This window comes from Tenrec ecaudatus, chromosome 5 (genome assembly GCF_050624435.1).
Source record: "Tenrec ecaudatus isolate mTenEca1 chromosome 5, mTenEca1.hap1, whole genome shotgun sequence".
Classification (NCBI taxonomy): Eukaryota; Metazoa; Chordata; class Mammalia; order Afrosoricida; family Tenrecidae; genus Tenrec; species Tenrec ecaudatus.
The window spans coordinates 139,457,845-139,476,891 of NC_134534.1; the positions used below are offsets into that span (position 1 = coordinate 139,457,845).

The following is a 19,047-nucleotide window of genomic DNA, read 5'->3' on the forward strand; positions in this document are numbered from 1 at the left end:
TCTGTCTTGAAGGAGGTACAGCCAGAATGCCCCTTGGAGGCAAGGGTGGTAAGACATTGTCTCACGTGCTTTGGCAAGTTATAAAGAGAGATCACTCCCTGGATTATAATATTCTGCTTAGTAAATGGAAGGGCAGCAAAAAGAGGAAGGGCCTCCACAAGCAGAATTGACGCAGTGTCTTCAACAGTGGTCTCAAACACAGGAACACTAGTGAGGATGGCTCAGGACCAGGGGGTGTTTTGTTCTGTTGTACATTAGGTTGCTACGAGTTGGAACCATCTCAATACCACCCAACAACAGCAAGAGATGGGAGGAGAAGGCTCTCAAGGGTTGATGAGGGGTCATGTCTTCAGAGGCCCTTGAACACGGGCATAAGGAAAGAGTCTTGATTCTAAGAGGCACAGAGGGTGAATGGCATGCAAACAGCTGCATTTGGAGGGGTGGCTTGGAAGAATTGGTGAAAGGAGGTAGGAGACCAATCTTTACCACTACCCTCAGCTGGCACCTCCCTGTACCAGTCCTTAAGGGGTGAAGATTTCATAAACTCCGGGATGGGCTTCTGGGCAAGTGGAGCTCCTCATCTTGCACAAAATCATCAAATATATTTTGAAGTGTTTGTATTTGATTCCTGTCTTGCATCAATAATTTACAGAATCAGTGCAGAAAGGGCCAGGGAGGACTGTGGGAAACAGCTTAATTGGAGGCTTGAAAGGAGCCCCCAGATTCATGCAGCAAGCAGGATGGAATAAAGACCCCCACCGATCCAGCTGCTCCCTGGCCATCTGGTGGGCTGCTTCACAGAGAACTGCGGGCATTTTAGGCAACCCGCCCCCCCACCGCCCCAGGATGAAACGCACCAAGCATTCTGCTATTTTAAAACACGACCACATGGAATTTCCACTTGCTTATTTTCTTCCATTTCTGTCTAGAGGCACTGTTAATGGTCTTGAACTTCAGGCACTGAGTCTCAGGGAGAAAGGGCAATGCCAACCTAAGGGTCTGCAGAGCCTAGTTGATGTTGCCAGGCAGGGGAGGCCTATCTTTGGAATTCCTCTCTGGTAATAAAAGCCTGAATTTCTGCATACTAAAATATGGATGGAATTGAATTTTTGATGTCCCCTTAGACTCTTGAAGGGCCCCTGGTGGCGCAGGGGGTTAGGTGTCGGGTGGCTCAAAGCCAGCAGCTGCTCTCTGGGTGAAGATGAGACTTGCTGCTCCCATAACGCTCTCAGCCTCAGGAACGCTATGGAAGGTTGTCAGGAATCTCAATCGACTGGGCGGCTGAGGGTTGGGGAATTCAGTCTCTCAGAGAAGCTCTGCTGGGGCAGGGGTTAGGTGCTCAGTGGCTCACTGATAGGTCGGCGGTTCGAACTCTCTCTCTTCAGGAGAGACATGCAACAATTTGCTTCTAGAAAGATTACAGCCTTGGAAACCCACAGGGCAAATACCAAGTCACTATGAGTCAGAATCAACTCAATGACAGTGAATATGAATTTGAATCTCAAGTTTCAAAGCAAATGTTTCAGGAACAGCTTCCTTAAAACGAACTGCCTGCCTGCCTTTCTTCCTTCCTTCTCTGTCTGTCCTTCTCTTTCCAGTGCTGAGCTCTCTGCTTCAGTAGTATAAGATTCAGGGACAGGCAGATTCAAAAGTTGGAATCTGAATTATTCACCCAGATGAGCGGCAAGTTCCTAGGGAAGTGTTTTATAAGGACTTAAAAATAGAAACTTCACTTTAAAATAAAGACCAACCAAGTTTTGCACTCCTCCCCCCAAATATATTTGAAATGCATGCAAGAGTTTAAATGCATAGTGTTGCTTATGAGCGAGAAGAAATGTAACTGTTTGATAATAGGAAATTGCTTGATAATTTATGATAGCTCCATAGCATGGAATACTACACAGCTGGTACACAAAGAAACAATTAGCGTTAAATGCTAACGCACACAAATGTACTACCAGAATCATTCCACCGTACTCTCTCTTGGCCTGATGAATAAATTATTCCAGAACACTTCATTACGCTCCTCTGGAAACTGCTCATGGACCATGAAGCAGGTGTGCCAACAGAACAGGGCCTTTGCATGGTTTACAAACAAGAAGGGTGTGTGTCAGGGTTGCGTCCTCTCACTGTATTTATTCAAACTGTAGGCTGAGTAACCAGCAGGGAAGTCGGATTATATGAAAAAGAATGTGGCATCAGGGTTGGAGCAAGGCTTATTAAAATCTGTGCTATGCAGATGATACGATCTTGCTTACTGAAAGCTAGGAGGACTCAAAGCACTTGCTGATGAAGATCAAGGAGCACAGCCTTCAATATGGACCATAATTTAGTGGAAAGAAAACAAAAATCCTCACAATTGGACCAATAGGTAACCTCAGGATCAACAGAAAAACATTGAAGTTGACCAGGATTTCATCTTGCTTTGGTCCACAGTCAATGCCCATGGAAGCAGCAGCCAAGAGATCCAATGACATATTACACTGGGTGAATGTGCTGCACAAGACCCCCTTAAAGTGTTGCCGAGCAAAGGGGTACTCTGAGGACTAAGGTGCTCCTGACCCCAGTCATGATATTTTCAATCGCTTCATATGCATGCCAAAGTTGCATAATGAATATACCAAAGAAGCATCAATGTGGTTGAAATGTGGAGCTGACAAAGAATATTGACAGTATCATGGGCTGCCAAAAGAACAGAGCTGTGTTGCAAGAAGTACAGTCAGAATGCTCCTCTTAGAAGCAAGGAAAGCGAGACTCCGTCTCACGTACTAGGGAATGTTATCAAGAGTGCCTAGGTCCTGCGAAAGGACATCATGCTTGGTAAAACGGGATGGGGCAGTCCCCCACCCCCCCAAAAAAGGGAAGCCCTCACAGATAGATAGCCATAGTGTTCGCAACAATGGGTTCAAGCAGAACAACAATTAGGAGGATGACACAAGGCTGAGCACACACACCTAATTGCAATTCAGGTTTAACTGTTGATTTCTCAAGAGGAGGCAAGAAACTTATCATTGCTTTTAATCAATCCATTTGACATTTCAGAACATGGAACAAGATTCAAAGTTGCAGGTCCGAGAGAGATCACTAAGTTTAGAATGGTCTGGTTAGGCCAAGGCCTGGTTCTCAGTGCTCAGTAATTTTCTCTAACCTCATCCATCACAGCAGGGTCCTCAAACTGTGGGTCGCGACCCCTTTGGGAGGTCAGACAACCCTTTCACAGGGGTTGCTTGATTCATAACAGTAGCAAAATGACAGTGATGAAGTAGCGAGAAAATAATTTTATGGTTGGGGGGTTTCAACATGAACTGTATGATAGGGTGGTGGCGTGAGGGAGGGTGAGAACTACTGCATTACAGGGATCTAAGCTGCTTTGAATCTTGAGTCCTTATTTCTTGAGTTTCAAAGCACTTCTTTGTGTGGTCCTGCTAATAAGGGGTGCAAATGAATATGCCTATCAGGGAGAAAGCTAGGAGGGGTGCAGACAAAAGATCAGATCTGGACTGTGTGCCAATTATCTGAAAGTCTAATGAACTGTGGACATGAGAACAAGGCAGCCTTCAAACAGAAAGCCCGGTGAGCCCTGAGCAGTGGGTGTGAGTGTGTGTCTGCTCTGGAAACACAGATATACGTTTAATAAGCAGCACGGACATTTCTGCCATCATAGATGGTGGGATGGACAAGTCTTCAGCAATGTACAATCTAGGGAAGTCAGTCTGAGGCTGTTTTCTCAGCGGAATGCTCCCAAACAATCCAATTTCCCACACTACTTCCTGGAACACAGTTTTGCTCTTCACACTCTCCTGCTATTTCCAGATTTTCCAGTTGCTGGGGGCTCAGGTTGTGGTTCTCGGGGATCCTGGTTCGTTTAATGGAGCCGTGCTCCTGGCCCTCTTTCCCCAGAGCAGGTGATCTGAGGTCGTCGGTGGGAGGTGGGCCTGGGCAGGATGGCTGACAGGAGGGAACGAGATGATGAGGGACATAGTGAGGCTCCATTTCAGGGCTGGCTGCACTTGTCTGAAATGGCAGTGGCTGCTTCTGAGTCTGGAGCCTCAGAGAATGAAAAATCATATGAGAGGGGGCAGATGTGAACAGTACAAGGAACCTCCCAAAGCATTTCTCATGATGAGGAAGTCATTGGAGGTTGTACTTATTCGCTTGTCTTTTAGCCAATCAGCGAGCTGGGATTTATTAACTTCCCCAGAGAAAGCATAGTATGGTCACCAGCACAGGTAATAATCAGACTGATGAAAATACTGGCTTTCATTCATGAGCCCTTGCTGTTGAAGAGCGAGCATCCAGGTGGCCGGTGCAGTCCTAATGGCCTTGTGAGTAAAAACTCATTTAATCTGAACAAGCCATCGATCAGTGAGGAACTGCTGTCACCTCCAGCTCACAGGTCTAGAGCTTGAATCACAGCGAGAGTCTATTACCTGCTTACACGGGGTAGGTGATGTTGCTGTGACGGGGACCCAGGAAGTCTTGGGGCAGATGGTGACTGTGCTTGGCGGCCAACTGAGAAGATGGAGGTTGAAGAACACTTGAGGCATCTTGATACAAAGACCTGGTGGTCTCCATTCAAAAATCAACCATTGAAAACACCAAGGTGCCTGGTTATACTCTGGCACAGGAGGGGGCGGGGCTTGTGAGTGGGGCAATTTGGTAGCAACTGTGCATCTGGCTCCAGATCTGAATTCTTAGCCAGAGATCCCTAGGGTCTCCCCCAAACTCCTACTGTCTCCTCCCAAACAGATTCTGTTTTTAAGAGTAATAGGCATGAAATCAGGTAGCTTGAGACCAGGAAGGGGGCTTTATTTTGCTCTGCATCCCTGGTGCTTGGTACAGGGCTGTAGGCCCAGTGGGGCTGCACAGGTGTGATCAGTATTCTTGAATTCAAGAAGGGCTTTGCCATCACATTTCCCCAATGTCCTTTTCTTTGATTAAAAGCAATTTTTCAGCATGCCACAGGTACGTTAGCCTCTTTGGAACGTCTCTACCTTAGAAGACAGAACTTGAGTGGAAGAAGCTACAAAGCAGAGAAGGTTAGAGTGGGACGCCGTGTGCAGCATGTGCGTGCGTGCGTGAGTGTACGTGTGTGCATTGTGAAGAGCTAAGAGAAGGAGCACCGAAGGTCTGGATAATGAGCCGAGTGTCATAAACATGGGGAGGAGCGGGTTCTCCCTAATTGGAAGTATCGAGAGGGAGACTGCAACTTCAGACGTATCCAGATTGTCTCTGGGGCAAGTCACTTGGGAGAACATTTCTTAAGCTTCCTCAGCTTCTGCAGAATCTATAAAATGCTACTCAAAGACAAACAAGCAAATAGACAAGTGGGAGTCTGCTCACTCCCTTATTGCAAAACCTTTTACACAGTCCTGATAATCAAATCAGCTGATTCATTGTATTGGAACAACAACAGATAGGTAGACAGATAGATCAGAACAGGGAACCCGGAAGTAAAACTAAGCACCTACAGACACTTAATTTTTGATAAAGGTTGAAAAAACATTTGAGGGAAGACAGAGTCTATTCAACAAATAGAGTTAGAAAAATTGGATCACCATCTGCAAAAGAATGAAATAGGACCCCTACCTCACACAATATGCAAAAATAAACTCAAGACAGATTAAAGACTTAAATATAAACTCCTATGACCCAGCACTCTCTCTACTTTATGTATACAACAAAGAAATAAAGAATACAACATGAACAGATGTAGACGCACAATCATGTTTATTGCACCACTATCCACAATAGCAAAAAATGGAAGCAAAACTCCCATCTGTGGAGGAATGTATAAATAAACTCCGGTACATACATACAATGGAATATTATGCATCTCTAAAAAATGATGACATTGTGAAACATGGACCAATTTGGAAGATATGGTTAGCAAAGCCAGTCACTCTCATAAAGATACGTGCTTCATGAGACCATTGCTATAAAAGAAAAAAAAGGAAAAAATATTTTCTCACACCTAAAGGAGTCAATGTTAAAGAGTTCCTCTTGGGGAGGGGGTGTACAGGAGAAGTGGGGAAAGGAGAGAGGGAGAAAGGGAGGACTATTCCTATCATTTCAACATATGATCAATGTAAAACACAACGTCCTCAACCTATTTCTGTGCTCAGTAATGGGAATTTTAATACCAAATTCAAATTGTTCTTTCAAGGATTTGATAAGACTGATAATTTCTGGGGCAGGATTCTCTACTTCCACATGAGAGACTTGGATTTGATTCCTGGCCAACTACCTCATGCATCGGCACTGCCTGCCAGAGGCAGCTCTCTGCCAGAGGACGCTTTCGTGATGTTATGCCGAACAGGTTTCATTGGAGCGTCCAGACCAAGACAGGCTAGGGAAAAAACCCTTGCAATTTAGAGTGAAAAATTAGCTAACGAAAACCCACTGGATTACAAAGGTCCACTCGTCACACATCAGGGGCGTGGGGGACACAAGATCTATTCAGTGTTTGGTCCCACAGTGCATGGGATCGCCAGAAGTCAGACACCAAACCGATAGCAGCCAACAACAACATTGACTGCTTGGGTGCGGTGATTCTTAGTTGTGGCGGCTACGCTGAGCACAGTAAGATGTGTAGTTGCATCTCAAGCCTCTATTTTCCCAGATGTTGGTGACATCCCCCACGTGATGGCAAACAGAAATGTCTCCAGATATTTCCATTGTCTGGGGCAGGAGGGTCGGGCAGAATCCATGTTCCACCAGTTGAGAACCACTGGCGGATTCAAGAAAGAAACATGATTTTCTTGAAATGTTCTGGGATTTCCGGTGCCATAGAGGAGATGCATTTCATCTCTCTTTTTGTTTTTTAAGGAGAAAGAAAGAAGGAATAAGAAAGAAACTTAGAAACTTCTTTGGGGGCTTTTCATAGTTTCATTAAGTCAAGAAGCACAGGGGGCTGAATAAGCCCATTAATTTATCAGAACTGCCTTTATTGAGTTCTCCCAACTAAAGCACATCTCTGCACCTAACTAATTAGTTGTAGAAGCATACATTCCCAATATGATGGGAATTAATCCTCATTTAAATTTTAATTAAGACTTCACTAGCTAGAGAGAATTGGGGGGGGGCAGAACTCATTGTGCAAAAGCTAATCAAATGTATAGATGGTATGTTACGAATATTTAGATGGATTAATTTAGTCGTCTTCACTGTGTTGTCTAATGTGGAACCATGTATTTGCTGAAGCAAACTTTACAGTAATTGAGTTTAATAGTTCATTTAAGGTTAGCTCCATATCCTTTTGTAAGTATGAGCACATCTTGTTTCAAAGAGAGAGGGATCCAAAATGCACACACACATACACATCACAAGCTAACAGAGTCCGAAAGGCGTGCCTGTGAATAACAAGCTACAAGACACAAGTCAAATGATGTGATTCTCTTTAACATCAAATGCAGTTTACCCAGGCCAGCACTTCAAAGGCCATCCCCTCTATTCATCTTACTCAAAAAAAAAAAAAAAAAAAGTCAGCTACTCTGGAGTTCTTTGTAAACTCAGTCAATCCTCCCTCTTAGGTGGAGTTATGTTTGGCTTCTAGCCAATTAAATCTCTTTTATGATCTTTCAGGAGGAATCCTTGGATGGTGCAAATAGTGCTTGGTTGCTAATGGAAAGGTTGGAGGTTCCAGTCCACCCAGACACACCTCAGAAGATCTACTTTCAAAGAATCATCCATTTAAAGCCCCTTAGGGTACAGGTCTACTCTGACATAAACGGGGCCCCCAGTCATTTGTAGGAGAGCTATCTATAATTTTAAAATATCTTTCGTTCAGACTAGATGCTTTCTTTTCTTCCTTATAGTCACATTGCTTAGGCCATTGAGGATTATCATGAACTATTACAATGAGATATTCTGAGACATGGAGTTGATCTGAGATGATGAGAGAGCAGAGAGAGGAGGACAGGCAGAGAGGAGGGAGAGGGGATCCCAGGAGAGGAAAGGAAGGGCTTTTTTTTTTTTTTCATAATTGCCTAATGGACTCATGAGCTGCAAGTCTGAGTTCTGTTTCCAGTGCCCCAAAGTAAAGATGTGGGTGATGGTGAGGATTCATGTTTGAGTCTTTGCTCACCAGATTTGTGCCTGCTTCCTGATGCTCTGTCTCAGCGATGGCCTCTGTCAGGACTTCGTGAGTGTGGAGAGGATGCAGGGGTGGGGGGGTAGGGGGTGAAGTTATAAATCTACTGTCTCATAGAGATGAACAATGTCCAGAACAGAAAGGTTAATTTGCTGGATCAACTTAGCAATTGTGATCTTGGAAGTAGTCCTGACTCAAGCTTTATTCCCACTAATGTGGTGACTGGAGTGAAAATTTCCCCTTTTAGGGGTCAAGGCTCATATACTACGTGGTAATGGGCAGGCAGATCGCTGCAACGATAACCATGTTGCAATTGGATAGTTAGATGGCTAGCTGCCACCGAGGGGGCTCTGACTCAGGTGGCTTTGTGTTATTCAACAGAACCAGATGTTGCCTGGCCCCGTGTCATCTTCCTGATGGCTGCCATGTGTGAGTTCATCGCTGCAGCTCTTGTCTCAATGGAGGGTTTCCCTCGTGGACTCTCTCTTCCACCAAGCCTGGGGCCTCCTCCAGGGATCTAGCCCTATGGTAATGGTCCAAAGCAAATGAGCTGGACAATGTTTCACTTTGGTCCATAAGATTTTCACTGGCTGTTTTTTGGAAGCAATTTTGAGGTTTTTCTTCCTAGTCTGTCTTAGCCTGGAAGCTCTGCTGAAACCTATGCCCTATGGGCGATCCTGTTGGTGCATGAAATGCTAGTGGCATGGCTTCTAGGAGGGCAGCAAGAAACAAACCTCCACGGCATGACAAACTGACACCTGGGTTGTGGAATGAATTAAAGTGTCCACTGTTAATCCATCACATACTGTGCACATCTTCCTGTGCACAGTGCATGGCAAGTATTGACTCCTCACTTCTTTACAACAACCCGGTGACATGTGTATTATTATCTTCAGTCTAGAGATGAAGTAATAGATGTTCAACTGGTAAATTATAGGTGTTCTAAGGGGGTTAAAGGCTCCTTTGCTTAGCCACTACCCATAAGAAAACTGGGCTAAGAGTTTGCTTCCCAGTGAGCAAGGTAAGCACATGTTTACTTGTGCTTAGCGCATGTTTATCTTGCTTACTGAGCACCCTGTCTCTGTCTGAGATTACAGATTGGAAAAGAGGCTTGGATTCTGCTGTAGGATTGGGAAGGAGACAGATGAAAGCCATGCCTAGAAGAAGAAATCTTTCTTTTTTAAAAAAACTTATTTGTGTGATTTGTGGGAAAGTTTATAGAGCAAATTGGTCTTCCATTCAACAATTTATTCACATTTTGATTCATGACATTGATTACAACCCGCACCATGTATCAGCAACTCAGAAGCAGAATCTTTTGATGTGGTGATAATATTTGAACTTGCTCACTACAGATTAGTAGCACAGGTCAGCCTATGCTTACTTTGCTTATAATTTGACATGAGTCCTTGTTCTATCATCAGTTCCTTGTCTGGCAACAAAAATGTTTTAATCTCAGATGGACTCATTTCCCAATTTCTGATACATAGAAAATATCCAATAAAGAGGAGTGAAATCAAGTGTGGGAATAATTCTAAGTGTTCTACTTGTCTCCTAGGATTGATAAGGTTAGATATGAATGAGAATATTAAAAAATACTTTGGAATACACTGGGCATAAAACAAACATAAGCCTCTATTACCATTGTGTACCTGGAATGAGTAAATATTTCTAGTTGTGCTTTATCAACTGGATCTTCTTTATGGGAAAAATAACAGTTTGAATAACTTGCTTAGTTGTTGAGTTGACGCCAACCCACGAAGCCTCCCTGTACAACAGCACAAACTCTGGTCTAGTCCTGCACCATCTGCCCATTCCTTGGCATGGTCGAGTCTATTGCTGGGCCACTGTATATTTTGAATGTCTTCTAACTTGAAAATTCGTCTTTCAGCACTAGATAGAATAATATTCCACTGTGATCCATAGGGTTTCTATTGCCTAATAAAGTATGCCTGGCGAGCCATGGTATTTTCAGTTTCTTCATATGCATGTAAAAGATGGACATTGAATATGGAAAACTGAAGAAGAATCAATACATTTAAATTCGGGTACGGGCAAAGAATATTGAAAGCGCCACAGACTGCCAAAAGAACAAACATATTGATCTTGGATTAAGTACAGCTAGAAGGTTCTTCAGAGGCACAGATGGTGAGACTTTGTCTCATGTGCTTTGGGCAAGCTATCAGGAGAGACCAGTCACCGGAGAGGGACATGCTTGGTAAAGAGGAGGGACAGCAAAAAAGAGGAAGGCTCTCGAGGAGATGGACCAACACAATGGTTGCAACAATGGGCTCAAGCTTGGGGACAATTGTGAGGATGGTGGCGGGCTGGGGCTTGTTTCATTCTGTTGTGCATAGGGTCACACTGAGTCAGAACTTATTGGAAGGCACCTAACGACAAAAACCATTTCAGAAGTAGATCATCAGACATTTCCTTCTAGTCTGGAAGCTCTGTGAACTCCTGTCCACTGGACTTAGCAGAGTTGGAAATGTCTGGTGATCTACTTCTGAACGTTGTTGTTGTTAGTTGCCATTCAAGCAGTTCTGACTCATGTGACCCCATCGTCTCCAGCACCATAGCCACTAGCAAGTCAGTACAATATGGTGAAGTGATGGTTGGTGGTAGAGTAACATAACTTCTTCCTTATCCATGATGTCATAAGATGAAAATGGTGATTCTCCTTAACTCCTACAGGAGTTACTTTGAGTCAAATCTTTGGCAACAAGAATTCACCTACAGGTGGGATTGCTTATCATATACTTTTTCTTAGAGCACTCTGTCTACCTTGTATGATACGTTACCTTTTAAAGTTATTTTTCATTGAGATGAAAAAAAACTCGGTCTCATACTGTGACTATTTGACATGAGATCTGAAAATGGCTGAGAACATCTTGTCACAGAAATGTAGGCAGGAGATTGGCTTTAAAACTGTACTCTAAGAAACATGACAAAATGATATAATCGGATGTGACATTTCAATTCCACAATCATATACCATTCAGGTGGCCCTTTCTGCTGTCTGAGCGCTGGTATTTATTCATCTGCAGAAGCAGACAGTTACTGTAGTGATGTACAGTAGCTGGCTGCTTCTGTTGGCCCAATTTCATCTCTATGGTTTCATTCAGCCTCATTAGCAATCATGTTATTTCTATGGACATTTAGATTCTCATTTTCACTTAAAGGTGGGTAATTTTTGTCAAGCAGATTTTATAGAAAAACATATTCCAAAAAATAATCATGGATAAACGCGGCCTCCATTCATCTGAAACTACTCATAACTACTTAACAAGAGTACCAGCCGCAGCCCCAGATTCATTGGTGGAACTACACAGGACATAAATCTCCGGCGAGCTTCCTCTCTCCACCATTGAGGGACAGAAGGAAAGCGGCCACTCAATGGAGTGCATTGGTGACTTGACTAGAGAAGGTCAAAGGCAGAAGCCTCACTTGAACACTTGAAACTTGTCAGCAGATTCACTCTGTGATGCAGGCTGGACCTTATCTGGTACTCAAAATCTTAAGGATTTGGGGGTTGTATTGTTTTATTTGGCTTTTGATTGTACATATTAGGGAGTATCTCAGAAACGTGATGTCACTGGGGTCGTTCTCTTGAAGTTGCAGCAACTGTTTTGTTCATTTTTTGGTGTAGGGAAACCAGAACTGATGAGCCTATAAAGACAGCAAGTGGAATAAGGACTTTGGGGGGAGTGGCTTACAGAGTTGGGGGCAGGGGGCAGGGGTGATAACGTCGAGGGGTCCGTATAGAAAAATAATGTCTAGAAACGGATTGGGGTAGTAAGTAAACAATTCAGCTGGATAGGATTGAAATGTGGAATGGTTTGCTATATTTATTAATCTCAATTAAAAAAGAAAGTACAAGCGCCAGTCCGGATAATCTCTGATTAGGAAGCCCTGATGGTTTAATGCTTAAGTGCTTGCTTGCTAGCCAAAAGGTCAGGGCTCAAAGCTAACAGCAATTCTGTGGGAGGAAAGGTGATGTGCTCCTTGAAAAATTACAGACTAGAAAACGGCTTTGAGCTGTAATGGGCTCAACAGCCCACAGAAGCAGTCATCTCTGGTTTATGGTCCATATTGATCCAGGCTTTTTGAAAGCCTGTTTTGGATCATTGGTAAACTTTTCCACAAGTCAAACCCTCTAGTTGTTCGAGGGTCATCAAATAAACGGTGGCCATTTCAGAACTCTACATGGATCTGAAGGACAAATAAAACGCTTCTGTAACGGTCAAGTGGGCAGAAGATCCTAGGGCTTTCAGAGACTGGCTTTTCCATTTCCAAAGTCAGACCAGATGGCAGTCACCCAATTTATCTTCCTTATTTGCTTGTCTTTAACTTTCAAGCACGTTATCTAAGTAGGTCTTGGTTCCTTTTGCATGGTACTTCAAACTTAGTGATGTGGTCTGGGACAGCTTGGTACTCAACTCCAAGCCACCCATTTATTGTTTATAAGCGTAAATAATAATGATATGACCAAAAGCCCTTGAAAACATTAAATCATCCTGAGATAGGATAGAAACTCAATCAATACCAGTCAATGTTATAATCATCATTATCACTTTCCTACAGAATGTACATGATGTATACTATAGACCTAGCAGTCTCTAAAGCTAGGTGGGATCTCATTAGTTTGAAGGATGTGATGTTCTTTAGAACATTACATGGGGCCTTGGTGCCATAGTGGCTATACCTTGGTTGTTAACCACAAGGTCAGTGGTTTGAGCCCACTGGCGGCTTTGTAGGAGAAAGAAGTGGCCCTCTGCTTTCATGAAGAGTATACACCCTTGGGTCCCTATGGGGCAGTTCTCCTTTTTCTACAGGGTTGTTACGGAGCTGGAGTTGAACCAACAGTAAACAACACGTGGTGGGAGAGGGATGGTGAATCTTTGTCTTCCTCACTTGGGACACATCATCAAGAAAACCAATAGCTAGAGAAGGGTCTCAAGTTGAAGGAGCGGGTGGATATCAGGGAGGGAAGCCCTCCAGGAGATGGGTTGTCCCAGTAGCTGCAGACAAGGGCTTCTGCATACTGAGAATGCGAAGGTGGGGCAGGACGGAGCCATGCTTCATTCCTTATGCCTTCTCTGTTCTGATGAGTTGGAGGGGCCTCTGGCAACTGATAACAACATCAATATTAGCTTCGAAGGAAACAGCACTTCTTTGAACTGTTTAAATGAATGTATCTCAATTTAACACAGTAGCACTGCTACTTCAGGCTAAGAGTTTGTTTGATTTGAAGAATCCCAAATTAAGAATTTTTTTTAAAAGTATGTGTTGCTAAAAAAGAAAACAACAACTACAAAAAGGACAGGTTGTTACAAGAACAAAGTTGCCCAATTAATGATAAGCAGTCATTCTTCTGAATAAGACTGACTTTAAACTAGTACAACTATTTTTACACATGAACAGATGGTTTTTGAGTATTGGCAAGTTTTCTTCCGTTGAAACTACTCTCTTGAGATGGTGATGCTGTGCGAATTTGCTTAAGCCTCCTCTCCACAATTGGTGTAAGAACTGTGAGGCCCTGTTTACTGCCTCACCTTGGTGGGCTTGAATGGATAGATTTGTCACTAGCAGCCGGAAAGGCATTGAGCTGGCTTGTTACATCCATTCTGCTTCTCCGAGTCTCATGACTCAGAATCATTTTTAAATTAACTTTTATCTGCTAAATAATGAGCATATCAGTTTTTTAATATCACAGACGTTTCAGCTAGGAGCCTTTCTTTCTTTTTTTTTTCATTAGAACTCGCCTTTCTCCCCTTTCTTCAACAATGTTATGAAACAAAATCCACCCAGTGTAAACATAATGCAAGGTTTCATTATATCCTGCTTGACGGAAAAGACTATTTACACAGAGATGAAGTAGAACATTCATGAGATTATTTCATATGAGTAGAATGTGGTTTTAGATCATAAAATAAGTTTTTTCCCCACTCCATGGACAAACTAGCTATGTCAATTTCTGTCAGGAAATCAAGATATCACCTTACTCTTAAGAAGTTTGTGTCTGGTATCCAAAATGGATGAATGCCCATTGGTTTTACACAATGTGTGGACATCTCTTTTGGGTACCTGGGTGCACATCACAAGGGGGTGCCCCTGGGTTAGGCTCTGCCGTCTTGTTCTGCTACTGGGGGACCCTGCCACGCTTGCCGCTGCTCCTTACCACCTCACCTTTTCTCCCGTGTCTCCCTCTCTGTTTCTAGCATGTAGGAGGGATTCAGTGCACGGACTGAGACCCACAGGACGTGTCCTGCTTCTCACTCTTCTTCTTGATGGCAAGGACATCTCTCTTTTTAAACTCATCAGGATGACAAAACTAGCCAACCCCTAAAAGGGTTCTATGCACCTCATCTGAATATGCCCACCCAATCATTTCACAGGCATTACAAGACCACGATTAGAAGGGCCCTGTACCAGCAATTTCCAGTATCGCAAGTGCTTTCAATTTTATTGCACACAAAACCATAAACGTCTCTCAATATGTGAAAGGTTACGTTACTCACACATTAGAATAACTCTTTTGTCAGCACCAACAGTATTTCAAATATTTCCTTTGTTTAGTGCCTCCGAGCTTTTGCATCCTATGGAAATATGCTATGTAATAGGATTTGGGATAGATTAAAAGGATGACTTTCTTGTGTACAGTTGAAGTAGGAAGATACATTTTAGGTATATGTACATTTGAAAGTTGAGGAAATTTCAATAGATTTTCTTTTAATTATCCATGTACATGCAGCTTTGGGACCCCTGGCAGTGTGGTGACATTGTGGGTTATGTGTAAATGCTGATCTTAGCAGTTCAAAATTACCAGCGTCTCTGTGGGAGAAAGAGAAGGCTTTCTACTCCCGTGAAGACTTACCGTCTCAGAGACCCACAGGGGCAGTTCTGTCCTAGAGGGTGGCTATGAATTTGGGATCAATTCGATAGCAGAGGGGTGTTAGCTTTGGGACGTTTTACGCACCACTATGTCACCTCTATGTAGCACGCAGGGGCTGCACAATGGTCTCACACATAACAACCAGCGTGCGGGCGGCACAGAACCAGGCAGTACTTGCTTCTGCTGGACATGGGATCACTGCGAGTCACGACCGACTCAAGGGCATCTAACAGCAATGCAACACTACGTCCTGATGAGTCAGAATCGCCTGGATCGCAGCAGCCTACCCTTGGACCCCGGTTGGGATATGCCAGGTTATATTGGTTCCAGACCTTGGAATATTGTATCAGCAGGAAAAGAAGATAGGATAAGAGAAGGGAAAGAGGAGGAGAAGGACAAGGAGGGGGAGGGAAAAAGCAAAGAAGGGGAAAAATTAACAGTGCAGCTCTCCATCTTCAAGCTAAACCACCAGGCCATCATCTCCTAAGGAATAACGCCCTTCACATTAACACAAGTCACACCGTTCTAAATAAGCAGTGAGGAAAAGGGTTGCCCAACTCCCCGCGCCCGAGAGAGCTCAGGCAGCAGTAAACCGTACTCGTCTCTGCTTCATCTCATGAGATTCCCTGCCATTTGTTTGAGAGTGGTTTCTGGCAAGGTTTGTAATACTTTCCCAACACCGTGGCACAAAAGAATGATAGACATCATGTTTTTGTTGTAAATCCAAGAGAGTTGGATGACAAAGAATTTGATTACTTTTAAAATACCTGCCCGAGGGCTCAGGTACCTCCAAAGCCCTTCGTGCACCAGAATAGAAAAGGAACTCGAAGGAATAGGAAAAAGTTATTTCATCAGGAAAACCACTTACGATGAGTGGGCCCCTGTTGTTCTCCCGGTACTTGTTCTGGAAGAAAATGTAGACAACGGTGGCGGCCAATGAGTAGAGGAAGGCGAAGACAGCGACGGTGACGAAGAATTCAGCCGAAGATGAGAAGTCCCCGACCAAGGCCAGCTTCTGTCGCTCCTTCCCCTCGCAGGTCGGCACTTCAAAAGTCACCTGGTGCAACCTAAACCCCAGGATTCAAGAAGACATGCTTTAATGCGCTCTGGAGTGGAAATCAGAGTCACGTGTCTACATCTTTCAAAGCACATTGAGCTGTGATTTGGGGGTCTCAGAGCAAACCTAAGCATTGAAGTTCAGAACACGATAGAGACATCAGTGGCAGATGCGAAAATTACTGCAGGGACACTTTGTTCAATTGTGTTAAGGATCCCTATTCACTCTGGAGAGACATCACAGGGGAAGAAAAGGGAGCGTGGAATGATTATGAGTTAGAGTACAGTATATCTCTGCTTACCGCCCCAGGACTTTCCCACTGTGCCTGGGATAAAAGTCCACCAGTCCCTTTCCAGGGGCAACATGGCTTTACTCGTAGGCCCTTGTCGGTGTCTCCAGCCTCTTCACCGCCCACTATCTCTTTTGGCACCTTTTCCAATCGTGTGGACCTCCATCCTGTTGCTCATTTATGACTGTTGTCATAGTCACCGACTGTTCCCTTTCCCACCAACACTCTGCCTTCATTTTCCATGGTTAGTTCCTTCTTGGCTTCCAGGTATCTTGCCAATTCTCATCTCCTCGGGATGAGAACCGATGCTGTAGGCATTTTTATTACCCACCTCCCTTTACCCTTAAGACCACAGAGAGATTAAGTAATTTGTTCTAAGCGATATAGCTAGTAAATGTTGGGCCATGCATTGCAATTTTTATCTAATGCCAGAGCTTGATTTTTTTGTCCCTTGGCTACTAATCTAAGGTAAATCTTTTCTCATGGGCATTTTCAATCATATCACCCTCTTTAATGACATCCAGAGCACTCAGCACCATCCCCGACTACCTTAGTTGTGTATTAGATTGCTTGCCTTTTCCTTGTTCTATCAACTTGACAATGAACTCTTCATACAGTTGGGACCTGGGATTGCTGCTCTCTGAATCTGCATGCCTGAGATATTTTCCCTCTTCAGTACACATGACTTAAACACATGGATTAAGAATCCCAATTCTGAAAACATTTGCTTCCGACTTGAGCCCTTGGGGTCAGCTCCTCATTTTTATCCCTCCCTCATGAGGGCAACAAAAGTACAGATGTGCTTGACATAACGGACGTATGTATGGCTTATGATCAGAGTTGTCCACCCCCCAATAAAATGATAAAAAAAAGAATCCTAATTCTGTAGGAAGATTGATAGTTCCTCATTTGCTTGCACTTAGGACCTTCTATCTTACAGAGTAAGTTCTATGAAGAAGCATCTAGTCACATTTCTTAGGTGCTAGAGAAAATGCAGATGTTTGGACAATACTTTCTGTTCAGTAGATGACACTTAAGGAACACGTGTTATGATCACCATAGTAGTTCATGGCGTGAATGAGGACTAAGCAGAGAATTGTAATTACTGAAGTAGCCAAATTCTTCTTCAGAAGGACTCAGCTATTCCTGGGGGATGAAGAAAGCACTGGAAAGCAGACTTGAATGTGGCCCATACATGTCAACAAAGTACCATGTAGAAAAGTATCTACAGAGGAAGCAGGGATTCCACAACCACTGACAGACCTATGGTAAGCTCCCAGCTTTTGCTCAGGAAGTATCTGCTGCCTAAGCAAACTGGTTATCTTCAACATAGACTCATTTGGCACAGACTTTTGTAAATAAGATTCATAACAATAATAGTAAAACAACAATAATAGTAGGGCCATACATATAAGAGCATGCCCGATTGCAAGACATGGTGCTATGTGTTTTATATGCATTATTTCATGTGATGCTCACCACAAACCGATGGTGTAGGCATTTTTATTACCCACCTCCCTTTACCCTTAAGACCACAGAGAGATTAAGTAATTTGTTCTAAGCGATATAGCTAGTAAATGTTGGGCCATGGATTGCAATTTTTATCTAAGGCCAGAGCTTGATTTTTTAAAAAAAAACCTCTTTATCAACCTGCTCTTATTAAAATGATGAAAACATTAACCAGGGTGCATGTTTTCTCAATGTGAATCCAATGTTTTACCAGCATCAGAATCACTAGGGATCCATGCTTTTAAAAATGGGTTTAAAGATATTCCAGAACATGCAGTCCGTGGATGGTGCAAATTCTTAGTGTGCTTGGTTGTGCATCAAAGGGCTCGAGATCTGAGAACTCTCAGAAGTACCTCAGAGGAAGAAAGGCCTGGAATCTACTTCTGAAAACCACAGCCACTGAAACCTGATGGGGCTCACACACAGTGAGCACTGAATCAAAATAGACTACATGGTCAGATCTCCAAAACCAAACCAATCCAAACAAAGAACAAACCCATTGCTCCAGACAAGCCCGACGTGCACCACATGGGTGGATTAGAAATGAGGCTTGTGAGCCTGGAGTGTAGCAGGCAAGGGGCGAGTAGTGCAAGATGAGATGGAGAAGGAGCCATGGGTGGTGCCCCAGGGCCAGAACTTGGGGACCAGATTAAGTCAACTTGGAAAGTGTTCTTATAATCGGTGGCCATGCACAATGAAAGCAGCTGGCAGGGTCATATCACCATTAGCAACAATCTAGAGCCAGTCACGGCCACTTTGTAGGCACCAATGCGGACTTCCAGAGATGTCCTGTCCCGGCACATCAGACATGCACAGACTGTGTCTGCAATCTTTGTGCGATGGAAGCTGGTGGGGGAGGGGCGGGGCGGCCGGTCTAAAACAATTAATTTTCCTTTCTGTGCAACCAACAGAATACAGCACTGGGTATTCTCCATTGCGAACTCAGTGTGTTGACTTAATGGAATTGCTCACTGTGTTTATTGGAACAAGGCAAAATAATTCACTCAATAATCTGCTGTGATGATCAATACCAATGATCCCCAGTGCAGCCTTTAGTCCACCAGCCACCCTGCGCTGAAATCAAGAGAAAGAGGGTGTGTGTGTGTGTGTGTGTGTGTGTGTGTGTGTGTGTGTGTGTGTGTGAAGTGACATTCTAATCCTGTTGCTTTCCCTTGGAAGAGGGGAAGAGGTCATTTCTGAAGGAA

The 19,047-nt window shown here is 43.7% G+C and overlaps 1 protein-coding gene across 1 annotated transcript in view; it reads right to left on the bottom strand.

The window, feature by feature from the left end:
* Nucleotides 1–19,047, bottom strand: part of SYNPR (synaptoporin) — a 403,239-nt gene that overhangs the window by 49,420 nt on the left and 334,772 nt on the right. The window contains exon 4 of the mRNA XM_075550739.1: nt 15,856–16,054. Within this exon, the coding sequence (XP_075406854.1) occupies nt 15,856–16,054 (199 nt within the window). The remainder of the gene's footprint in view (nt 1–15,855; nt 16,055–19,047) is intronic.